This window comes from Oncorhynchus tshawytscha, linkage group LG26 (genome assembly GCF_018296145.1).
Source record: "Oncorhynchus tshawytscha isolate Ot180627B linkage group LG26, Otsh_v2.0, whole genome shotgun sequence".
Lineage (NCBI taxonomy): Eukaryota > Metazoa > Chordata > Actinopteri > Salmoniformes > Salmonidae > Oncorhynchus > Oncorhynchus tshawytscha.
Genome location: NC_056454.1, coordinates 10,582,906 through 10,608,281, shown reverse-complemented (window position 1 = coordinate 10,608,281; position 25,376 = coordinate 10,582,906). Strand labels below are relative to the sequence as shown.

Sequence of the window (25,376 nt, the reverse complement as noted above, 5' to 3'; positions counted from 1 at the left end):
GCTTCCTGTGCTTGGCCCTCCTATGTTGAACATAATAAACGGCTCTCTATCCACCGGATGTGTACCAAACTCACTAAAAGTGGCAGTAATAAAGCCTCTTTTGAAAAAGCCAAACCTTGATCCAGAAAATATAAAAAACTATCGGCCTATATCGAATCTTCCATTCCTCTCAAAGATTTTAGAAAAGGCTGTTGCGCAGCAACTTACTGCCTTCCTGAAGACAAACAATGTATACGCAATGCTTCAGTCTGGTTTAAGACCCCATCATAGCACTGAGACGGCACTTGTGAAGGTGGTAAATGACATTTTTAATGGCATCGGACCGAGGCTCTGCATCTGTCCTCGTGCTCCTAGACCTTAGTGCTGCTTTTGATACCATCGATCACCACATTCTTTTGGAGAGATTGGAAACCCAAATTGGTCTACACGGACAAGTTCTGGCCTGGTTTAGATCTTATCTGTCGGAAAGATATCAGTTTGTCTCTGTGAATGGTTTGTCTTCTGACAAATCAACTGTAAATTTCGGTGTTCCTCAAGGTTCCGTTTTAGGACCACTATTGTTTTCACTATATATTTTACCTCTTGGGGATGTTATTCGAAAACATAATGTTAACTTTCACTGCTATGCGAATGACACACAGCTGTACATTTCAATGAAACATGGTGAAGCCCCAAAATTGCCCTTGCTAGAAGCATGTGTTTCAGACATAAGGAAGTGGATGGCTGCAAACTTTCTACTTTTAAACTCGGACAAAACAGAGATGCTTGTTCTAGGTCCCAAGAAACAAAGAGATCTTCTGTTGAATCTGACAATTAATCTTAATGGTTGTACAGTCGTCTCAAATAAAACTGTGAAGGACCTCAGTGTTACTCTGGACCCTGATCTCTCTTTTGAAGAACATATCAAGACCATTTCAAGGACAGCTTTTTTCCATCTACGTAACATTGCAAAAATCAGAAACTTTCTGTCCAAAAATGATGCAGAAAAATTAATCCATGCTTTTGTCACTTCTAGGTTAGACTACTGCAATGCTCTACTTTCCGGCTACCCGGATAAAACACTAAATAAACTTCAGTTGGTGCTAAATACGGCTGCTAGAATCCTGACTAGAACCAAAACGCAACATATTTAAATCTTTTAAATTTAGTTATTTTAACAACCAGTTAATCCAATAGCAAAACATTTAAGATACATGTTTGAAATGTGCCCTTTGAATGTAGTTTTCTACAGTACTGTAAATTACAGTACATCACATTCTTTTCACATTAGGCAATACAATTGCACTACCTTCTAAAAATCCCATGTGTGATCAAAGGTGTGATCATTGAAGACATCTTTCACAGTGTAGTCAAATGAAAGAAATTGAAGAGACAATGTTTAGCAGGCACTAGTTTGCATCAAGCAAGTCTTGAGCATTTGGCTATAGATTGCAGTAAATATCTATTTTTCATGTACCTGGTGAAAAACCTTTTGGCATGGCGAATCCAAGCCTGACATACAGTAAGACTGGATTGAAATCAGTGCATGCCTCATCCATAGACTGAAGCAGGGTGGTACGCTCATGGGGATAGCAATTTTACATCTCCCAACTGTATTGTAATTGTTTATTGTATTTGAAAGTATTGTAATACACTTTATGTATTGTAGTGGTCCTGTACATGGTTCAGATCATAAGAGCATGGCACTAGCAACACCAGAATTGTAGGTTCGACTCCCACATGTACCAAAATGTGTTCGCTGTTGTCACTTTGGATAAAAAAAAGTGTCTTCTATGTAAATGTAATATATTACGGTATTACAGTACTGTATTGACCAATACAATTTTAGTAAAGCAGACCCCCCTCCCCCCATCAACGAGACCCCAACAACTTTATTTTTTGCATACATGCTTACTGTATAGGGAAGGGGTATGTATTCAACTGCGAGGTATTGGGCCTGCTGGTTTTCTATTCTACCTGATAATGTATTGCACATACCTGGTGTCCCAGGTCTAACTCAGTCCCTGATCAGAGGGGGACAATGGAAAAAAAGATGTGGTTGAGTTTGAAGGGTTTTGGGGATTCATTTATTTCTTGTTTTGGACTTCCTGAATAATTTTCATATTGGTATTGTATGATATTGTATTACTGCACTGTAGGAGCTAGAAACAGAAACATTTTGCTGCACCTGCTGTAATATCTGCTAATCTGTGTACACAACTGATTTGATTTGTTACATACAGTACGTCTCTGATCATGTCAATATCAGATACATTTTTATTTACTGTGAACTAAAATCATAATAGTCATCATCGCTGTACATTTGGGTATGTACAGTGCCAGTCAACAGTTTGGACACACTGTCACATCAGCCTTTGCTTTGGCTCCCCCTCCTGTCTAGCTCAGGCGTTCAGCGTCGCCTGCCTTCTAGCTGCTGCCGAACCTGTAGCCGGCAAACGCCCTTCACTCCTCAACCCCAGACTTGTCTGGTCATCATTACACACACCTGGTTCCAGTCCCTATCAGTGTATATATATTCCCTCTGTCATTTGTCTTTGTTGGTCATTGTACATGCTGCTTGTTTTCCTGAGAGGAATCTCGCCTACTATTTCCTGAGTACTTTATTATTTTGCACTTTGGGTTTCGTCCTGCTTTTATGTATGCCGCTTTAATAAATTCAGTAGTTCTAAACCTGCGACTGTCTCCTCTTTTCTACATTGTAGAATAATAGTGAAAACAACAAAACCATGAAATAACACATATGGAATCATGAAGGAACCAAAAAAGTGTTAAAAAAAGGAAAATATATTTGAGATTCTCTAAAGTAGCCACCCTTTGCCTTGATGACAGTTTTGCACACTCTTGGCATTCTCTCAACCAGCTTCATGAGGTAGTCGCCTGGAATGCATTTCATTCCACTTGTCAAAAGTTAATTTGTGGAATTTCTTTCCTTCTTAATGCATTTGAACCAATCAGTTGTGTTGTGACAATGTAGGGTTGGTTTACAGAAGATAGCCCTATTTGGTAAAAGACCAAGTCCCTATTGTGGCAAGAACAGCTCAAATAAGCAAAGAGAAATGACAATCCATCATTACTTTAAGACATGAAAGTCAGTCAATATGGACAATTTCAAGAACTTTGAAAGTTTTTTCAAGTGCAGTTGCTAAACCATCAAGCGCTATGATGAAACTGGCTGTCATGAGGACTGCCATAGGCAAGGAAGACCCAGAGTTACTTCTGCTGCAGAGGATAAGTTCATTAGAGTTACCAGACCCAGAAAATGCAGATCAAATAAATGTTTCACAGAGTTCAGACACATCTCAACATCAACTGTTCAGAGGAGGCTGCATGAATCAGTAGTCGAATTGGTTGAATTGCTGCAAAGAAACCACTACTAAAGGACAACAATAAAAAGAGACTTGCTTGGGCCAAGAAACACGAGCAATGGAGCAATTACATGAACATGTAATTGGATAATGAAAACCAGGTGTGTAGAAAATAAAGACAAAACCAATGGAGAATGAAAGATGGATCAGCGATGGCTAGAAGATCGGTGACGTCGACCTCCGAACGCCGCCCATACAAGGAGAGGGACCGACCACGGCGGAAATCGTGACACACACATACATTTCATTATGTAGTTCTCAAAATCTGCAGTAGACAAAAGTTTACATGTAAAATCTATAGGTTTACCAAACGGTTAAGTGATTAACAATTAAGAGCAGTCAGGTTAAGTAATAGTCAAATGTATTTTAACAAATGAGAAGACAATCATATCAAAAGGAATTTGAGCATTGCGTTGTGAAAGGCAATTCCTTCATATGATCATGTATCGCAATGTGAAACATGTATTTCTAGATGAAACTCTAAGTTTGGTGAAAAGGTGACAGTATGATTTTGTGTGTTGTACTTAGTCAATTGAAAATGTGCTTAGAGTTTTGAAACAACTGCCTTTTTGAGTATCTGTTTTGTGTGAAAATGTAGCACATACTTGTGAAAATTGCACCAAGGCTAAAAAAAAGTAATCAAACTGAAATACCTGAATTCATCAATCCATGTGTTGCATAGTTCAACAAAATTATGAGCTTATCAAATACCATTTGTATTTCCTATTACATATATGCATTGCAAATAGTAAGTAGGGAGGCCTACTATTGGTTATGAATTATATATTTTTTTAACCGGTCTGTTTATTTTGTACAGTTCAAATCTTGTTGAGAAATTAGATGTCCCTCACTCTAAACATCAAATGATACATTTATATAGTACATTATGAATGAGCCACAGGGGGCGTATCGAGGGAGGGAAGTGACAAAACCTATAGAACAGCCCTATGACATGACGAACAACATAAAACGATAAGGTTTGAAACATATAATAGGCTAAAAGAGGAAACGAGAGAGAGAGAGAGAGGAGCAATTGACAAGCATTCACATGACTTGTGTCGCCGAACGTGGATATTTCTGTGATAGCGCACCAGTCCAAAGACACAGGTAGGCTTTCACAAAGGATGACGTTTTATAAACTTTTTGATAGTCATTAACCAGAACGGTTTGATCTAGCTCCGCTACAGAAATTAAGGTACGCAAAGTTTATGCTGCTGTAAAATGGGATTTAAAAGAAATCTCGTGTGGTAGGCTTACTTGACAGACAGTTACCAGTCGACAAGCATCAGTAATTGATCGATCTATATTATTCATTACTCCGAATATATTGTGTTATTGGATAACGACAGACATAAACAGTTTAATAATACAAAATAATAATATATATATATATATATGCAGTATGATACGCATTTGAAACGCAACATGCGTCACATTTTTAGAATAGGTAGGCCTAGGCCCTAGAGTATGCTCTTTTTGAATAGTCTACTTTATCCTAAACTATTATGTTACTGTACCTGGACAAAAACTCTACAAGCACCGATCCTTCAATAATTTTCACAGAAGTGTAATTGATTTGGCTGTTTTAATTTGCTCTGGGCTGTCGGAATTGTTCCTCAGCATGAGTCAATGGAAACAAATTCAACAGCTCCAGATCAAATACCAGGAGCAGGTGGGCTACCTTTATGATGACAACTTCCCTATGGACATACGGCAGGTGCTCTCCAACTATATTGAGAGCCAGGACTGGTGAGTGTGTGTGTATGTGTGAGCGTGTGTGAACGTGCGTGCATGCATTTGTTTGTGTGTGTGTGTGTGTGAGAGAGAGAGAGAGAGAGAGTCTGTATGCATGTCTGTGTGTATGTCTGAATGTGTGTTGGTGCCTGTGTTACTGTACAGTAATATATATAATAGATATCAAGTTGGGTTTCCAGTGAGCATGTTCAGGAACTAAAACACAGCATGTGGATACCATAATTGATAACACTTTACTTGAAGGGGCAATAAGGCATCCATAACACCTTTATGAGACCAGCCATGACACTTTAATGAGTGTTGAAGTGTTTTACTGCATTAACACATCATGGTAATCCAGCTGTGACTGACATGTAGCCTTTTCATGTATTGGGTCGTTCCATGAAATGAGTCACTTTGATATTTTTAGAAGAAATTGTGAATCAATATTGGATTTTAAAAGCCTGTTATATTAAATGAAGTACCCTTTAATATAGACCACATGGACAATTCAATGAATCTGATTTTTAATATGAAAAAAAAAGTATTACATATGTCCGTCTCTGTATTCTCTGTGACTTCTCTGAAGATTTTAACCCAGTTAACCCAGTTAACCACTAAGTGTTTTCACCATCATTGTAAAGTCCTATTTATTTTTGTTGCTTTGACAAAGAGTATTATTTATTACATGTGATTAGGGATTCATTTGAAGGTTAAAAAAAACAAAAAGAGTTTTAATATGGTAAAACTATTCCTTTTAAAATATTTTTTTCAAATCATAGTGTTAAGGGAGGTGAGCTGGTTCTACTCTCTTTGGGCATTTGCTGGTGTTTTGTGGTGGAAAACTGAGTGTGTAGAGCTTAACACTACATACTGTAGATAGCTTCTTCTTTTTTTAAAGCTTACAGTCAAATGACCAAAGCATCCTCTAATAACAAAAAACATGTAGATGTGCTCATTATTACAGAATGTACAAATTAGGTGAAATAAAATGATTTTTTCCCCCCACCAAGTTACACTACCCAAACGGGACTCATTTCATGGAACCACCCTATTGCGCTTGTACAAAACAGCAGAAGAAATCATTTGATGATATGACATGCTGAAAAAGGAGTATGAGTGATTTTCCCCCTTTTCCCTTGTCGATTATAACATGATGTCTACAGTATGTTCTACATGCTCTTATTAATAACTTTTTTTATTGAGCACTGAAAACTGTTAAATTAGATACAAAGCTAAGACAACATGTATGTGTTTTCTTCACAGGGATACTGCCGCAAACCATGAGTCCATGGCGGCAGTTCTCCTCAGCAATCTCCTGTCTCAGCTGGACAGGCAGTGTTCTCAGGAACAGAACTTCCTACAAAGACACAACTTGAAGTTCATCTACCAGCAGTTACAGGTGCCACAATAACCTCCCATACAATATCATACACCTAACCTGGTTTACAACCAGACTGAACTCTGCGCTAAATTCGTTTGCCAGGCAACCATATACCCTGCAGATCCAACATTGATAACATTAAACAGTCTCTCCTTGTCATTGATGCATTTAAGCATTGAGGGGATTTAGTACAAACAACCAACAACTTCCCGTAAATAGGGAGTTGCACTGTGTAGTATGTTATGACAGTATGTATGTGTGTGTGTGTATGTGTTCAGTGTGGAAAAGGAAGTGAAAGACGAGAACTGTTCATTTGTGTGTTTTTGTCACCTTTAGGGATTGGCTTATGGTTTAGTGGCATTCCTCAAACTGAGCTTCCTTTCACTTGTGATGTTGTATGTGTGTTGTATGTCATTTCTGTTCCAGACAATTTCACCTCTTACCCTATTCAGGGGAATCCAAATTCTATTATGCTCTCTGAGGTCTCAGGACATTGACTGGCAGTATATTTCTTAGAATCTCTGAGAATTGTACCTTAAAACACTGTAACAGGAACAGGAAATAGCTGTTTGAGGCTGATGGCTGAGGCCGGTGAGGCCATATTTCTGTATAAGACACATACCTCATCAGAACCTTGTGGTTTCCAGAACTTCCATTTTGTCTGTGTGTGTATTTGACTGTTTGTTTGTGTGTACAGATGGTGTGATGTTTCTCAGAGGAAGTAGTAGCTCAAACACAAGAGGACACAAGAGGTTTGGTTTGGTGTCGCGCTTGGAGATGTGCATTTTGTTTTTGTTTAGCTGTGCTGTCTATTACGCACAGATGACAGATGGAAAGTGTCTCTTTCTATGCAATCATTTGTGCTGAGTCTACCTTGCAGGTATACAAGCATTATTTATGATCCATTTTTTTGAACTCAGTCAATTTAGGGAATTCAATGGAAATGCATTTCATGAATTGAATGAACCCTCCTCCACTGGTTCATACCTGAATTGCATTTTGTTGTGAGGGATCTGACCCTAACCTTGTATAAAATAAATATGTCACTGAGTGAAGAAAACGGTCAACCCACTATGCATATACATTAGGACTTTTAGTACTGGAAATAAATATTGCAGTTCTTATGTCTCATCTAAAGCTAGGAAAGGCTGAGTGGTTGGCTCTAAGGGGATTTCTCAGTCTGAGGGAGGATCTGAATACAGTGGCCCGAATGACGCTGCTGAAGACTGCTGAACTGACACTGTTTGTTTGTGATGTCGTCGTCATTGTGATGATGGTAAAGGGTATTGCGTAGGTTTTCAAGATTGAATCCCCCTTCTGTCTTTCGTTGCAGACTCAAATCAGTAGTCACAGACAATGACTGAAAGACAAATCAGGTTTCACATGTTCACATCAGAACTTTCCCTTGTGTCTCAGAGGCCTAGACAGAATCTGTGGAATTTTGTCAAAAACAGACAAAGATGTCAAGATGCACATGGTGTTTGAGACATGTTTTGCACAGAACTGGGTTCAGATCCCAGAGACAGACAAAACGCAAACTAAAAGGACAAATTATGGGCCATCCATGGTTGTATTCCTTAGGGATCATTGTAGCAAACAAGTACTTCTTATTGGGGTTCAGGTAGTACCACCCTGTTTCATTCTGTTTTCTTCATTTTTCTGGCCTAATAAACATGTCCCATGTCTGTAGGCCTTTTTACACTAAATGTCTCCTTGTTTAGACTGTCATAGTACATTACTTTTGGTTTTGTTTTCATACTGAGTCTGTACCTGGTTCAGTCGCATTCTTTCCTATGGAATGATTTATCTTGTTTCTTCACACACCTGATGGCATACTTTCTGTGTGGTGTGTCGGTGGAGAGGTTGGAGAGAAGGTACCGTGTCTGAAAAACACCTTTCAATACTTCCTTATTAGCCCATTTACACTATACATTATAAGGAGAACGTAGAGCAAACCTGAACCTCCCTGTTTTACTCACACTCTTTTGTATTTCCGAGGAAGAATCTCAGTTGAGAGAGCAAGCTTTCAAAGAGCTCTTAGAAACTCACACAATTCGCACAATTCAGGAGACAGACACTCATACAGACAAGTCAGTTGAAATGTTGTTGTTTTTAAAAATATATTTTGTTAGTATTTTCTGCTTTAATTGACAGGGATACCCATGAAATGAAGAGGGAGATAGATTGTGGGCATAATGTTAAGAAGTGCGCTGGGGGCAGGATTCGATCCCATGCAGGCAGGGGACTGCGTATGTCAAAAGGTGTAGACAGCAGTATAATATTGTAGGCTGGATCAGGACTCGAACTCAGATCCTGCAACTGTCAACCTAACACATGAACAATTTCACAGAGAGATTCGAATGGCTTGACAAGGTCTCTAGGTGTTTGACATCTCCATGCCTTCCTGTGCATGTATACATGTGTCTGTGGGGTCATATGTCCATGTTCTTTTTCAGACTAAATGCAAAGCCAACCCTCTGCTGATGGCCGGGGTCATTTCCACTTGCCTCAGAGAGGAGCGTCGTATCATCTCCACAGCCAGCATTCAGGAACAGGTGAGTCTCTTTGACTCTTTGACGTCATCAGGAAAGTCCCTTGTGTTTCCCACGTATCCTTTTTATATCTTCTTCCTCGAAACACCTGGAAAGACAGAGGCAGTAACAGGAAGAGTAAAGACTAATTGCAATAGGACGGTATCTGTGTGTGTGTGTGTGTGTGTGGGGGGGTGTCTGCATATGTGTGTGTGGTTTACTTCACCTCATCATCATCTTGATAGGGCCCATTGGAGAAGTCAATGCAGAATCCGGTGGCCTTCGAGAGACAGAAGAACATGGACAACAGGGTGGCTGTGATCAGGAGTAGTGTGCAGATGATGGACCAGGCAGTGAAATACCTAGAAGACATGCAAGACGACTTTGACTTCCGCTATAAAACTCTCCAGTCTCGAGGTCAGCCATAAACCCAATCCATACCCTTATGGTCTCCCCTAAGATCTGATGTGATTTTACAGCTGTCGTATAATATTGGATAGCTGTAAGTAAAATGGCAATATCTGCACCTTGCCCTCTGACGGCCTGATGTGGTGAAATTATTGACTAACTATGGGCAACACTTGACTTAAACCGCATAGTTTTTAAACCCAGAGGCCCAATATCGCAATACTTCCAGGAACGCTTGCAAAGCAGACTAGGCCGGGGTATTTATTTACCTTTATTTAACTAGGCAAGACAGTTAACAGCAAATTCTTATTTTACAGTGACGGCCTACTCCGGGCAAACCCTCCCCTAATCTGAAAAAACCCTGTCCCAATTGTGCGCCGCCCTATGGGACTCCCGATCACGGCCGGTTGTGATACAGCCCGGGATCGAGCCAGGGTCTGTAGTGACACCTCGAGCACTGAGATGCAGTGCCTTAGACCGCTGCCCCAATCGGGTATGGGGTTTAGCATGTCAATAGAAGTGAAAAAAAGTGTAAAATATAAATGCAAAACCTAGATTTGCGCCAATGTCTTAATTAGCTGAAACCTGGTTATGGTGACAAACTGACACGTTTTCATTTTCATCAAAAACAACTTCATATCAAAGGAATGCCTTTGATTAGACGGCCTGCACATCCGCTGTTTGGCTCGAGACAACCGTTAGACCCGATGACGTTTCTGTGCATCAGCTTAGCTAGCCAACATTGCCATGACATCAACTACAAGCGTGATCGAGGGATTTTATTGGAGAGGCAGTTTCTGGATATCTTAGTTTTTAGTATCTTTGCTTAAACCCAGCAGGTATAATTGTTACTGTAATTTCATTATTTCCAATATGTTTTCATTAATTGAATTCACTTAGTCTATTTTATGAGAATTTGTAAGATTCTTATTTGCATAAAATAGACAGAGACCCGTCTTATCAATAATGGATAATAGTATTTATTCTCGGAGCGCGCTCCCATTTAACCACGAACAACAATTTATATACAAAATATGACGTCATTGGTGAATGAATCTCCTCCTCTCGACCAAGACAGAGCAAGTTTAAAAGTTCATTCCGACCCACTAGCACACACACAGGACACACAACATAACTGAATTAACTCTTGATCCCTCACCATTATCGATCACCACTTAGCTGACAGTTCTAGTTAACAGAAAACCTAGGAATGCACTCACTGCCTTATCTAAAACACCCCAGAGCTAAGTTTCGTCGGTTCAACCATAGGTTAAAGACCTTTTCTGCTTACTTAAAAAAAACACTCCTAATCTCCTCCAACCTGGCTGGAATGGTATTTATTTAAATGTAATTACCCCCTGTTTCAGGCTCCACAATCCCTCACTTATGAACTCATATTGTTAATCAGATATAATAAAACAGAGTATAAGTTTACTTAGTTAGAGTTCTATTTAAAATGGGGATATTGTTTAGTCATTTATTCATAAAATTCCTAACAATAATGCAATATGCTGTGGTTATAATGCATTGTAAGACTTGTCATAAGCATGTTTGACCCCCTTTTAATGTATATTCTTATCATCTCATTATGATCCTGACTGAATGACAACCATAGGTTTTAAAGGGGCAATAAAAAAAACACGTTTTATTTCACCAAATTGTAACGTTCTGTCATGATGAGCACATGTTCAACTTAAAGGTCCAATTCAGCCATTTTTATCTTAATATCAAATAATTTCTGGGTAATAGTGATTGTGTTCAATTAAAATGGTCAAAAGAAGCAAAAATGGCTTCTTAGCAAGAGCAATTTCTCAAGAAGGAATTTTGCTAGGACCTTTTGGGAGTGGTCTGAGTGGGGAGGGGAAAACTGAAAACTAGCTTTTATTGGCAGAGAGGTTTGGAATGCTCTTTCTTGTTGGTATATTAACCAATTTACCGACTGGTGATGTCACCAGGCAGGCCAAAACTCCATCCCACCAATACTGGCTGAAATTTCAGGCGGTCTTTTCAAACAGCTCAAACAATCATAATTTTCACAACACAGTATTATTCCAACCTCATAGTGTGGAAATACATTTAAAACACATGGAAATCTAGTTTTTGATTGCACTGGACTTTTAATTAAAAACATGTTTTCCCATTTCAAGAGGTTAAATACAAAAATTACAATAGTAATTGACCATAACAGGGTTGACGATTTAATCTTAAATCAGCCAAAATGTTTATTTTTTCTTTATTTGACTAGGCAAGTCATTTAAGAACAAGTTCTTATTTTCATTGATGGCAGTGGGTTAACTGCATTGTTCAGGGCAGAACGACAGATTTGTACCTAGGCAGCTAGGGGATTCGAACCTGCAACCTTTCGGTTACTAGCACAATGCTGTAACCACTAGGCTACCCTTGCCGCCCGGTGTGATAAGGGGGACGGAAGCTTGATGTGTGTAACAGGGAGAGGCAGCTCATAGAAGCTTCACAATAATTGTTTTTATTGTTAAAATATTTCTAGCCTGTCTATCTATGAGGGTTGATGTGTTATGCTCGACCCACTCATTTTTCCACCACAAAACACAAGAAAATGGCCAAAAAGAGTCGAACCAGCTCACCTGCTTTTACGCTATGATTTGAATATCAGATATCCAGTCTTTCTTTTGAGAAAAACATTTTACAAGGAATAGTTTCACCATATTAAAACTAGAGTTTAGTTCACAAAACAGGGTTGACCTTAAAATCAGGGACAGGTGTGTTTTTAAATGAATCACTAATCATTAAATAAATACAAATCGCCACAAATGACTTTGTCGAAGCAACAAAATAACTAAGACTTTACAATAATGGTGAAAACTTTTGGGATTAAAGGGGTTCAAATCTTCTGAGAAGTCACAGAAAGTGGACTTATTTAGCAAGTCTATATTCAAATAAAATGTTATTTATTTTTATTGAATTTATTGAATTGTCCATGTGGTCTATTAAAGGGCACCACATTTAATATAACATGCTTTTAAAATCCAATAAGGGTGTACAATTTCTACTTACAGTTTCAAAGTGATGCAAAAGGGACTCATTTCGTGGAATGACCCATGTACCAATCACAGGTTGCGCCAATAAAGTGGTGCAAAGAAGTGCCACACTTTTATTCAATGTAACTTACATCAATTGTACATGGGTTCCCACTGTGTTTTATCCTCTGTCACGCTGGATGTATTTTTGTCCCTTAGATCCAGTGGACAGGAACACAGCGGCGATGAAACAGGAAGTGACCCGACTGCAGGAGATGCTCAACAACCTGGACTTTAAGAGGAAGGTGTGGGAACACTACATAGATTAGATAAACCAGCAATCAGCTATGGTTGTTACTATAGGCCTAAGCTTTGTGTTTAGCGTGTAAACAGTTGAACATCAGCGATGCCTTATCTTTGAGTAATATGCATTTATTTGAATTGGGGCCACTGTTTCTGTCATGCAGTTGCTGTCTTACACACTTTTAGTCTATACAATTCTATATGAATATTTACTATATAGATACAATGGTTAAAAAGAAAACATTTTGTTGGGCTGCAAAGTGTGGAGAGCACTGTTGCATCCAGCACGATATTGCTAGTTAGATTTTCGCCTGGCACTGCAAGACAGCTGAGTGAGTTTTAGATATTGAAATCTTGAGGATATTTATTGAATTCACTTCGGGGACTATTCAACAAAACACACGTTTATGTATAATATTATAATATATGGCATTTAACAGACACTTTTATTCAATGTAACTTACATAAATAGTACATGGGTTCCCAACCTAGGCGCCAACGTTTTGTGGGGAAGCGTGGGAACTTCCTTGATTTGAGGGGTAAAAAAAACATTTAATTTTTTTAATTTTAATTTGTGATTGTTTATACCAATCAAAAACGATGCATACATCTGTGAAGCTTCAGGCTATAAACAAGCAGTACATGCCAGAGGAAGATGCAACTCTGATGCAAAGTGGAATTTCTTTGGTTTTTCTCTATGACATTCAGAAAATGAACTACGACCTAAAGTCGAGGAGTCAAAGAAATTGGACTTTGCTTGGAAATAAATCTCATATGATGTGTGTTGCTATCAATTGCTCCAATCACTTTCTGTAAAAGAGAATATATACAGTATAACTACATTGAGGGTTCATATAAATGATCCTAATAAAACATATTTGGTAGCGGAATAGCATTTGGGGAAATCGGGTCTAGACTATTTTCCCTATCCATTATTGATGTGATTATCATTAAATATCCTTCCTAAAAGATGTCATGAGTCTTGTTAATCCACATATAATTGCATAAAATTAACTTAAAACATAATTTTTTCCCAAGTCAATCATACTGGGGGAATTGAACCCACAACCTTGGTAGTTCCAGGATCATGCTCTTACCAACTGAGCAACACAGGACCAGCAGTGAGATGTTGTTATTGTTCCCCCATAGGAGAACCTATCTAAGATGAGTGACGTGATAAAAGAGATTGATGCTCTGATAGTCTCCCAGCTGAACCCAGAGCTGATGGAGTGGAAACGCAGGCAGCAGGTCAACTGTATAGGTGGCCCACTGCTCACTGGACTGGACCAGCTCCAGAACTGGTAATGTAACCAAGCTTGCTTACACACATACACACACATTACTCAATCTTATAACTATATTCCAAAATAACGTGGGATTTTAGGTCAACCTCAATTCATGCACACCCCATCACCCTCTCTCTCTCCTAGGTTTACTCTGACAGCCCAAAGTCTGTTCCAGATGAAGCGTCAGCTGGACAAACTGGGGGAGCTTATATTAAAGGTGACGTATGAGAGTGACCCCATCCCACTGCAGAGACCGCAGATGGAGGAGCAGGTCAAATACCTCATCTACCACCTCATCAAAAGGTACTGACCTCAACAAAGCCGAACACCTACTCTAACCAAGTGCATGAAATATCCATATCACAAAGTGATTTTCCAAAGAACTGGAAGCATAGGGAAGCATGAGTGGGAAGTAATGGGAAGTCTAGATAACAGGGAAATGAACTTGTGGCTGTTATGTTGCAGCCATCCAAATCTAGGTGGCATACACAACTGCTATTATGCTATTGTAGTTCTCTTGTAGGCCATCGTTGTGTCATCCTTTGTACAATGTCCACAGCTCCTTTGTGGTGGAGAAGCAGCCATGTATGCCAACCCACCCCCAGAAACCTCTCATCATCAAGACCGGGGTGCAGTTCACCACCAAAGTCAGGTACTGTATGTGTATTAAGATGTAACACAACTCAATACTTGATGCTTATCAATCCATTGTGTGTGTGTGTACATCTTAAATATACACTCACTAGAGAGTTTATTAGGTACACCCATCTAGTACCGGGGTCTAGTACTTTTGCCTCCAGAACAGCCTCCATTCTTCGGGGAATTTTACAATGTTCGGAAATGTTCCATAAGGATGTTGGTCCATGCTGATGTGATGGCATCATGCAGTTGCTGCAGATTGGATGGCCGTACATTCATGTTGCGAACAGCCGGTTCCAACTCATTCCAAATATGTTCTATTGGGTTGAGGTCTGGGACTGTGCAAGCCACTCAAGTAAACTGAACTCGCTGTCATGTTCCAGGCAATGTTTTTCCACTCCTGAATTGTCAAGTGTTGGTGATCGCGTGCCCACTGGAGCCGCTTCTTTTTGTTTTTAGCTGATAGGAGTGAACCTGGTGTGGTCATCTGCTGCAACAGCTTATCCGTGACAAGGACCAACGAGTTGTGCCTTCCAAGATGCCATTCTGCACACCACTGTTGTACTGCACCGTTATCTGTCTCTTTGTGGCCAGCCTGTTAGCTTGCACGAACATTATCGGTAAACCCTAGACACTGTTGTGTGTGAAAAGCCCAGGATGGCGGCCGTTTCAAATCAAATCAAATTTTATTGGTCACATACACGTGATTAGCAGATGTTATTGCTTGTGCTTCTAGCTCCAACAGTGCATTAATATCGAACAAGTAATATCTAACAAATTACACAACATACACTTAAGACTATATACATATGGACGAGCGATGTCAGAGCGGAACGGGCTAAGATACAGTAGAATAGTATAGAACACAGTATATACATATGAGATGAGTAATGCAAGATATGTAAACATTATTAAGTGAATGAGATACCTTAGAATAGTATAGAAAACAGTATATACATATGAGATGAGTAATGCAAGATATGTAAACATTATTAAGTGACTCAGATACTGTAGAATAGTATAGAATACAGTATATACATACAGTATGAGATGAGTAATGCCAGATATGTAAACATTATTAAAGTGACTAGTGTTCCATTCCTTAAAGTGGCCAGTGATTCCTAGTCTATGCCTATAGCCAGCAGCCTCTAATGTGCTAGTGCTGGGTGTTTAACAGTCTGATGGCCTTGAGATAGAAGCTCTTTTTCAGTCTCTGTCCCAGCTTTGATGCACCTGTACTGACCTCGCCTTCAGGATGATAGTGGGGTGAACAGGCAGTGGCTTGGGTGGTTGATGTCCTTGATGATCTTTTTGGACTTCCTGTGACATCGGGTGCTGTAGGTTTCCTGGAGGGCAGGTAGTTTGCGTTGAGCAGACCACACCACCCTCTGGAGAGCCTTGCGGTTGTGGGTGGCGCAGTTGCCGTACCAGGCGATGATACAGCCCGACAGGATGTTTTCAATTGTCCATCTGTAAAAATGTGTGAGTGTTTTAGGTGACAAGCCAAATTTCTTTAGCCTCCTGAGGTTGAAGAGACTCTGTTGCGCCTTCTTCACCTCACTGTCTGTGTGGGTGGTCCATTTCAGTTTGTCAGTGATGTGTACGCCGAGGAACTTGAAGCTTTCCACCTTCTCCACTGATGTCCCGTCGATGTTGATAGGGGGGTGCACCATATGCTGTTTCCTGAAGTCTACGAACATCTCCTTTGTTTTGTTTACATTGTGTGAGAGTTTGTTTCCCAGGCACCACACTCCCAGAGCCCTCACTTCCTCCCTGTAGGCTGTCTTGTCATCGTTGGTAATCAAGCCTACTACTGTTGTGTCGTCTGCAAACTTGATGATTGAGTTTGAGGCGTGCTTGACCATGCAGTCATGGGTGAACAGGGAGTACAGGAGGGGGCTGTGCACTAACCCTTGTGGGGCCCCAGTGTTGAGGATCAGCAGAGTGGAGGTGATGTTTCCTACCTTCACCACCTGGGGGCGGCCCGTCAGGAAGTCCAGGACCCAGTTACACAGGGCGGGGTTCAGACCCAGGGCCTCGAGCTTAATGATAATCTTGGAGGGTACTATGGTGTTGAATGCTGAGTAATAGTCCATAAACAGCATTCTAACATAGGTATTGTAAAGAACACGATGGGAGACAGAGAGCTGGTTTCAAGCGCAGGGCGCGGCAGGTGTTTATTGTAAAGGACCACAGGAGGAGGCAGGTTGCTGGGTTTCAGAGGCAGGCAGAAGGTCATACACAGGGGGTCCAAAAAGGCAACAGTACAGGCAGGGAAAAGTTAATGTCATCCAGGAGATCAGGCAATAGATAGGTAACAGGAAATCTGATAGGCTAAAGTACAGAAAGGGAATAGGCAAAAGGCGTCGTTAATGAGGCAGTCAAAAACTATCATACACGGGAGGAGTAAATTACGTAAAACCAGAGCTCCGAATAAAAGTGTGTCACAAAACAAACAATACCTCACAATGATGGGGTGCAAATAACTGAACTAAATAGTGTGTGGTAGTGACATACAGGTGTGTGATCAGAATTCATGTGATTGGGATCTGGAGAGCGAGCTGCGTTCAGGGGATCTATGTGTTTGAGAGTGTAAGCTGGAAAGTGAGCTGCGTTCAGGGGATCTACGTGTTTGAGAGTGTAAGATGGAAAGTGAGCTGCGTTCAGGGGATCTACGTGTTTGAGAGTGTGAGTTGGAAGCAGACGTTACAGGTATTCCTCTTGTCCAGATGGGATAGTTCAGTGTGCAGAGTGATGGTGATCTGTGGATCTATTGGGGCGGTAAGCAAATTGAAGTGGGTCTAGGGTGGCAGGTAAGGTAGAGGTGATATGATCCTTGACTAGTCTCTCAAAGCACTTCATGATGAAAGAGGTGAGCGCGTAACAAGGCGATAGTCATTAAGTTCAGTTACCTTTGCCTTCTTGGGTACAGAAACCATGGTGACCATCTTGAAGCTTGTAGGGACAGTGCACTTTGATAGGGAGAGATTGAATATGCCCGTAAACACACCAGCCAGCTGGTCTGCGCATGCTCTGAGGACGTGGCTAGGGATGCCGTCTGGGCCGGCAGCCTTGTGAGGGTTAACACGTTTAAATGTTTTACTCACGTCGGCCACGGAGAAGGAGAGCCCAAAGTCCTTGGTAGCGGGCCTCGTCGGTGGCACTGTGTTATCCTCAAAGCGTGCAAAGAATGTGTTTAGCCTGTCCGAAGCAAGACGTCGGTCTCAGTGACGTGGCTGGTAAATGGTTATAAATGCAGTGGTGCGCGCTTTCAGTTTCGCGCGAATGCTTCCATCTATCCACGGTTTCTGGTTAGAGTAGGTTTTAATAGTCACAGTGCGTACTACATCTCCTATACACTTCCTTATGAACTCAGTCACCATATCCGTGTATGCGTCTAGATTATTTTCGCAAGCTACCCGGATATCCCAGTCCTCATGATCAAAACAATCCTGAAGCGTGGATTTTGATTGGTCAGACCAGTGTTGAATAGTATGAAGCACGGGCACTTCCTGTTTGAGTTTCGGCCTATAACGGGAGGAGCAAGTTGGAGTCGTGGTCAGATTTGCCGAAAGGAGGGCGGGGGAGGGCCTTGTAAGCATTCCGGAAGTTTGAATAGCAATGGTCGAGAGTCTTAGTAGCGCGAGTAGGACAGTCAATATTTTGATAGAACTGTAGCCTAGTCCTCAGATTTGCTTTGTTAAAATCCCCAGATAAAATAAATGCAGCCCAGGATATGTGGTTTTCGGATTGAGGTGAGATTAAACGGACGTGGTGATGACGGAGGAGGATTCTCTTGGTAGATATTATGGTTGGCATTTAATTATGAGGTATTCTAGGTCAGGTGAACAAAATTACCTGAGTTCTTGTATGCTCCTAGAATTACACCATGAGTCGTTAATCATGACACACACCCCTCCGCCCTTCTGTTTCCCAGAGAGATATTTATTCTTGTCTGTGCGATGTACTGAAAATCCTGCTGGCTTTACCGACTCCGACAGAGTATCCCGAGAGAGCCATGTTTCTGTGAAACAAAGTTTTTTTACAGGCCCGATGTCTCTCTGGAAAGGAATCCTTACTCTAAGCTCATCAGCTTTGTTATCCATAGACTCAACGTTAGCGAGTAATATACTCAGAAGCGGTGGGTGGTGTGCGCCTCCTAAGTCGAACCAGCAGGCCACCGTGCCTCTCCTCCACCGGTGATGTTTTGGGTCGGCCTCTGGAATAAGTTCAATTGCTCTGGGGAGAGTGAACAAAGGATCTGCTCCAGGAAAGTTACGTCGGCGCCATCTTCTATTTGTTGGTAATCCAACAATTTGTGGTTTCTGGCACCGATGATCATACCACGCTCGAGGTCCCTTAGGTCACTCGATTTCCCCATTCTAACGTTAAATGGAACAGTAACTGAATGCCTCAATGCCTGTCTGCCTGCTTCATATAGCAAGCCACGGCCAAGTAACTCACGGTCTGTACCTAATAAACTGTCAGGTGAGTGTATGTTTTCGCTAAATATTTATGTTTTGTCACTATTCTGTCTAGATTGCTGGTCAAACTTCCAGAGGTGGATTACCAACTAAAAGTGAAGACAATATTTGACAAGTGAGTATTAGTGTAATGTAACACAGCAATATGTGGCGCATTTGCTTCAAAGTGATCATGCTTTGCAAGCTCTGTTAAACAAACTGACAACACTGTGTGAACATGAAAATATTTCAGAAACGTAATGTTTCATAGACATCAAGATATTCTTCATTGACGTTTATAAGCAAGCTAGCACTACATTACTGAGTAATTTATGTACTGTATTATCTTCCCTGTGTGTAGGGACCTCCCCCCTGGCAGAGTGTGAGTATATCCATGCAACCTCCATGTGGGATGTTCTGTGGGGATTTCCTGTTCTTGTTATTTAGGCCAATATTGAACATTCTCATGTGGCATGTGTGAACATTGTTCTTTGGGAAGGGTGATTGTTCTATGTGGAACCATACTGACCCCAAGAACCTTTTGAGCCCTTCAGTAGTTCTTTGTAGTTCAAATAAGGTTTCTTTCCTCTTTTAGTGATAATTAAAATGTAGGGTCATGGCTCAATATAATATTTTGGGGCGTGGTTTTTGCACAGCTTTTTTTGCGCAACAATGAGTGAGAGTGTCATTCTAGTTGATCTAATATGTTATGTTATGCTGTTACATGTTATACAGTGGTGTAAAAAAGTATTTCTGATATTTTTTATACTGAATGTTATCAGATCTTCAACCAAAACCTAATATTAGATAAAGGGAATCTTGAGGTTACAAATAACAAAAAAATGCATGCTTATTTTATTGATTTAATTAACAATTACACTCAATAACTGATTGTGCCACCTTTCGCTGCAATGATTGCAACCAAATGCTTCCTGTAGTTGTTGATCAGTCTCACGTCGCCGTGGGGGAATTTTCCGTGGGTTTTCAAACATGAACTGATCGTTTCAAGTCCTGACACAACATCTCAATTGGGATTAGGTCTGGACTTGGAGTAGGTCATTTCAAAACGTCAAATTTGTTGCTTTTTAACAATTTTGATGTATACAGTTGGAGTCAGAAGTTTACATACACTTAGGTTGGAGTCATTATAACTCGTTTTTCCACCACTCCACAAATGTCTTGTTAACAAACTTTAGTTTTGGCAAGTCGGTTAGGATATCTACTTTGTGAATGACACAAGTCATTTTTCCAACAATTGTTTACAGACAGATTCTTTCACTGTATCACAATTCCAGTGGGTTAGAAGTTTACATACACTAAGTTGACTGTGCCTTTAAACAGCTTGGAAAATTCCAGAAAATGATGTCATGGCTTTAGAAGCTTCTGATTGACATAATTTGAGTCAATTGGAGGTGTACCTGTGGATGTACTTCAAGGCCTACCTTCACCTTCAAACTCAGTGCCTCTTTGCTTGACATCATGGGAAAATCTAAATGAATCAGCCAATACCTCAGAAAACAAATTGTAGACCTCCACAAGTCTGGTTCCTCCTTGGGAGCAATTTCCAAATGCCTGAAGGTACCACATTGATCTGTACAAACAATAGTACGCAAGTATAAACACCATGTGACCACGCAGCCATCATACCGCTCAGGAAGGAGATGCGTTCTGTCTCCTAGAGATGAATGTACTTTTGTGCGAAAAGTGCAACTCAATACACAACAGCAAAGGACCTTGTGAAGATGCTGGAGGAAACAGGTACAAAAGTATATCCACAGTTAAACAAGTCCTATACCGACATAACCTGAAAGGCCGCTCAGCAAGGAAGAAGCCACTGCTCCAAAACCGCCATAAAAATGACAGACTACGGTTTGCAACTGCACATGGGGACAAAGATCGTACTTTTTGGAGAAATGTCCTATGGTCTGATGAAACAAAAATAGAGCTGTTTGGCCGTAATGACCATCGTTATGTTTGGAGGAAAAGGGGGGTGGCTTGCAAGCCGAAGAACACCATCCCAACCGTGAAGCACGGGGGTGGCAGCATCATGTTGTGGGGGTGCTTTGCTGCAGGAGGGACTGGTGCACTTCACAAAATAGATGGCATCATGAGGAAAGAAAATGTTGTGGATATATTGAAGCAACATCTCAAGACATCAGTCAGGAAGTTAAAGCTTGGTCACAAATGGGTCTTCCAAATGGACATTGACCCCAAGCATACTTCCAAAGTTGTGGCAAAATGGCTTAAGGACAGCAAAGTCAAGGTATTGGAGTGGCCATCACAGCCCTGACCTCAATCCCATAGAAAATGTGTGGGCAGAAATTAAACAGCATGTGCGAGCAAGGAGGCCTACAAATCTGACTCAGTTACACCAGCTCTGTTTGGATCATTGTCTTGCTGCATGACCCAGCTGTGCTTCAGCTTCAGCTCACAGACGGATGGATGGCCTGACATTCTCCAGTAAAATTCTCTGATACAGAGCAGAATTCATGGTTCCTTCTATTAAGGCAAGTCATCCAGGTCCTGAGGCAGCAAAGCATCCCCAAGCAATCTTATTATCAGCGCCACGCTTGACTGTTGGCATAAGGTTCTTACTGTGGAATGCAGTGTTTGGTTTTCACCATCTCATCCAAAAACGTTTACTCAAGTTTGCCAAAAATCAACTGGAAGCACCTAGATGATCATCAAGGATTTTGGAAGAATGTATAACTTTTTGGAAGAGTGAGTTTAAAGCAATTCTGCATAGAAGAGTGGGCCAAGATTCCTCCACGGCGCCGTGAGAGACTGATAAAAAACTACAGGAAGCGTTTGGTTGTAGTCATTGTAGCTAAAGGTGGGACAACCAGTTATTGAGTGTAAGGGGGCAATTACTTTTTCACAGCACTGTATATGACTATGGCCAGTGACGGTGTCTTGTGAAAGGCTCACATATGGCCGTGCGTCAATTGAGAATTGTCGACTAAGACAGTAGTTCTCAATTCTCTTCTCAGGGACCCCCAGCTGTTCCAGAGCTAGCACACCTGATTAAACTTGCTAATAAACACAATAATAAAACTATGGAATTTTAACAATATAATGTGTCTAATTAAACCAGAATTTAAAACAATTTTGGTTCTACAAAGAACCTTTGAGATTGAGAAAGGTTTTTTATAGAACCATTCTCCATAAAGGTTCTATAAAGAACCATGAAAAAGGGTTCTATATAGCCCCAAAAAGGGTTGTAACCATAGCGGAAGCCTTTTTTGGTGCAAATCTTTATTAATGGTTCTTTATAGAATCTTAGGAAATCGTTCTTTATAGCACATTACATGTTCCATTTAGAACCTTATGAGTATGGTTATTTTCATAGAACCTTAAAAAAATGGTTCCATATAGCACTAAAAAGGGTTCCTCTTGCTTACAAGCCAAATAACCTTTATTTGGCGATATATAGAACTATACTTTGTATAGTGCGTACTTTGTATAGTGCGTGAGAACAGTGACAAAGAGAGAAATATGAGATGTGTTTGATTACTTATCAGTTGACACAGTTTAAGTAAGCAGAGTAATCCCCTTTTTAGCTGCCTGAAATCCAACTTGAATTTGAGTTGTTTCTAACCGCTGCATGTGTTTGCCATGTACAGTATCTTAGCTCATTTGGTTGTTGTTGCTGTTCTGTGTTTGTATGTGTTTGCGCGTGTGTATGCTTAGTTCAGACTACTAACTACGGCTTTGCCCCGTCCCTCTCCATTCAGAAATCGTCAGTTCTTCATCCTGACTACCACCACCAAAGTAATGGACGTGGAGGAATCATCCAATGGCTGCCTGTCTGTAGAGTTTCGACACTTGGTAACCTCTGACTTTCACTGTCCCCACTAACACACTGACATTTTAATAATAATTCAACCTCAATCTGTTCATCCACAGTTTTAGTGAAACATTTTAGTGGACTCCAACTAATTTGGTTCAATGGGGCTGGCTGGCAACGGTCATATTGGAAATAACAGACAACTGTTTGCAAAGACGGTGTTATATAGTAAACATTTTTTATTAAGATCGCCCTGGCCTAGCTGTACATGACATTGTGTGAACAGTTCATTTGATATTAATGTAAGTACATTTATTATGCATTGATATCATATTTGTATCTTCTTCAGCAGCTGAAAGAGAAGAAATACGTTAATGGAACCAAGGTGAACGAGGTGAGAGGAGTGATATGGAAGTTGAACAAGACTTTTAGTTTTTCCATGAATGATGGTTAAGGGTCAGTGACGCAGGCCTATCTAAGATTACACTCTAGTAAAGTGACCTTTAGAAAAGCTTGACCGTTGGAACATGGCCTTCAGATTTGTTTGCTATGGTAGAATTGCTTTGTCGAGCCAAAGATGGTAGATAAATGAAGATGTCCCACTCAGGCCGTTTACCATTGAAATAAATGGTCAGTTCCGGTCTGCTTAACGGGGTGGCTCTCCCATAGGCACCAATGCTTTAGCAGCTGGGTCTGATCTGCTTAGTTTATTGACTGTAATGTAACCAGAAAAGATTAGGGAGTAGGATGTCTCACTTCTTCTTCTGTATCTTTGTAACAACTTCAAGAGATATATTCTGGTCAACCAGAGATCATTTGATTAGAAGTCATTGGACACAGAAGTGAATTAAGAGTTTAAAACTTATGATTTATTTAGAGGTAAATCTTTTGTTTTACTTTGCCTGAGGTTGGGGCGGCAGGTAGCCTAGTGGTTAGAGTGGTGGGTCAGTAACTGAATGGTTGCTGGCTCAAATCCCTAGGCTGACAAGGTAAAAAATCTGTCGTTCTCCCCCTGAACAACCCATGGTTCCCCAGTAGGCCGTCATTGTAAATAAGAATTTGTTCTTAACTGACTTGCCTAGTTAAATATATAATATCTATAATAAATCAAAAACACTTCCGTTAAGAAAGAGGTAGTTGCTTTCTTAAAACAGTAGAAGGCAACATTGCCAAGGATTTGCAAAATGTTCCCCTTAATTTGAAGTTTTAACTCCTTTTCAGGACAATGGTGCTTTTGCTTGCGTACGTTTTCAGATGGCTCCATAACTTATCACAGATGGAAAACCTTGTTAACTCCCTAGTAAACACTTAATTGAAAAAACATGTGCTCTTTCTGAGAAAGTTTTATCATAGATTGACTTTTGAATTTTATTTAGCCTTTTTATTCATGTGGCTCAACAAAAGTCAAGACAAAACTTCATTCACATAATTTAAACACTAGGATACAGGATCCTTATCTTATTACAGAAAATTACTGATGAATACTGCTATCAAACTTCGCCCTAATGCTCATATACTGTAGAGGGAATATAATCATCCTCAAAGATCATTTCCTTGAGTTTTTCAACGGCCTTGTTATGGAATGCTGTTCTTTAGTAAATAGGGCAAATTCCTTATCCTGTTGATAGAGCCTGCTGTGTTTTTCATTGAGATGTGTTCAACTTTTTGGTGTGTCCCTCACTGCACAAAAAATGTTTTTTCCCTCTGCTACTGTATTTAATGTGTTCTGAGAAAAAGGATTTGTGAAATGTGGTGTAGTAGAGTGTTTGTAAGAGGAAGAGGAAGGCGTTTAGTAAAGTGTGTGTGTGTGTGTATCTTTGTGTGTGTGTGTGTGTGTGTGTGTGTGTGTGTGTGTGTGTGTGTGTGTGTGTGTGTGTGTGTGTGTGTGTGTGTGTGTGTGTGTGTGTGTGTGTGTGTGTGTGTATTCTGCTGGTTCCAGGGTCCTGTCTCTGTGACGGAGGAGCTCCACTCCCTCAGCTTTGAGGCCCAGTTCAACATACAGGGCATTAACATCGACCTGGAGGTCAGTCAATTTCTACACACTCCTTCATATCTCCTATATAAGACACACACTCTCCCACACACACATTCTGACAATAATCCACACCATCCCACACCTCAAATAAACCCCCACACAGTCTTCCTAGCATACATTGTCAGTCATTATTACAGTGCCTTGTAGAAGTATTCATCCCCCTTGGTGTTTTTCCTATTTTGTTGCCTGACAACCTGTAAATCTATTTTAATTCCAGGTTGTAAGGCAACAAAATAGGAAAAATGCCAAAGGGGGTGAATACTTTTGCAAGCCACTGTAGTCTTTGTGTAAGCTAATACTGTGTGTGTGTGTGTGTGTGTGTGTGTGTGTGTGTGTGTGTGTGTGTGTGTGTGTGTGTGTGTGTGTGTGTGTGTGTGTGTGTGTGTGTGTGTGTGTGTGTGTGTGTGTGTGTGTGTGTGTGTGTGTGTGTGTGTGTGTGCGTGTG

At 40.5% G+C, this 25,376-nt stretch overlaps 1 protein-coding gene across 3 annotated transcripts in view; it reads left to right on the top strand.

Moving 5' to 3' along the window:
- Positions 1-4,307: 4,307 nt before the first annotated feature.
- The window catches only part of stat4 (signal transducer and activator of transcription 4), a 28,702-nt gene continuing 7,633 nt past the window's right edge, over positions 4,308-25,376 (top strand). Inside the window, exons 1-14 of one of the 3 annotated variants that reach the window (XM_042306334.1) lie at positions 4,308-4,472; positions 4,986-5,114; positions 6,366-6,501; positions 8,940-9,038; positions 9,260-9,431; positions 12,638-12,723; positions 13,871-14,022; positions 14,152-14,310; positions 14,567-14,659; positions 19,186-19,245; positions 19,471-19,491; positions 22,844-22,937; positions 23,246-23,290; positions 24,836-24,919. In XM_042306334.1, the coding sequence (XP_042162268.1) occupies positions 4,414-4,472; positions 4,986-5,114; positions 6,366-6,501; positions 8,940-9,038; positions 9,260-9,431; positions 12,638-12,723; positions 13,871-14,022; positions 14,152-14,310; positions 14,567-14,659; positions 19,186-19,245; positions 19,471-19,491; positions 22,844-22,937; positions 23,246-23,290; positions 24,836-24,919 (1,389 nt within the window). In that variant the 5' untranslated portion in view covers positions 4,308-4,413. The remainder of the gene's footprint in view (positions 4,473-4,985; positions 5,115-6,365; positions 6,502-8,939; positions 9,039-9,259; positions 9,432-12,637; positions 12,724-13,870; positions 14,023-14,151; positions 14,311-14,566; positions 14,660-19,185; positions 19,246-19,470; positions 19,492-22,843; positions 22,938-23,245; positions 23,291-24,835; positions 24,920-25,376) is intronic. The other 2 variants (XM_042306333.1, XM_024388828.2) reach the window with 2 other exon arrangements.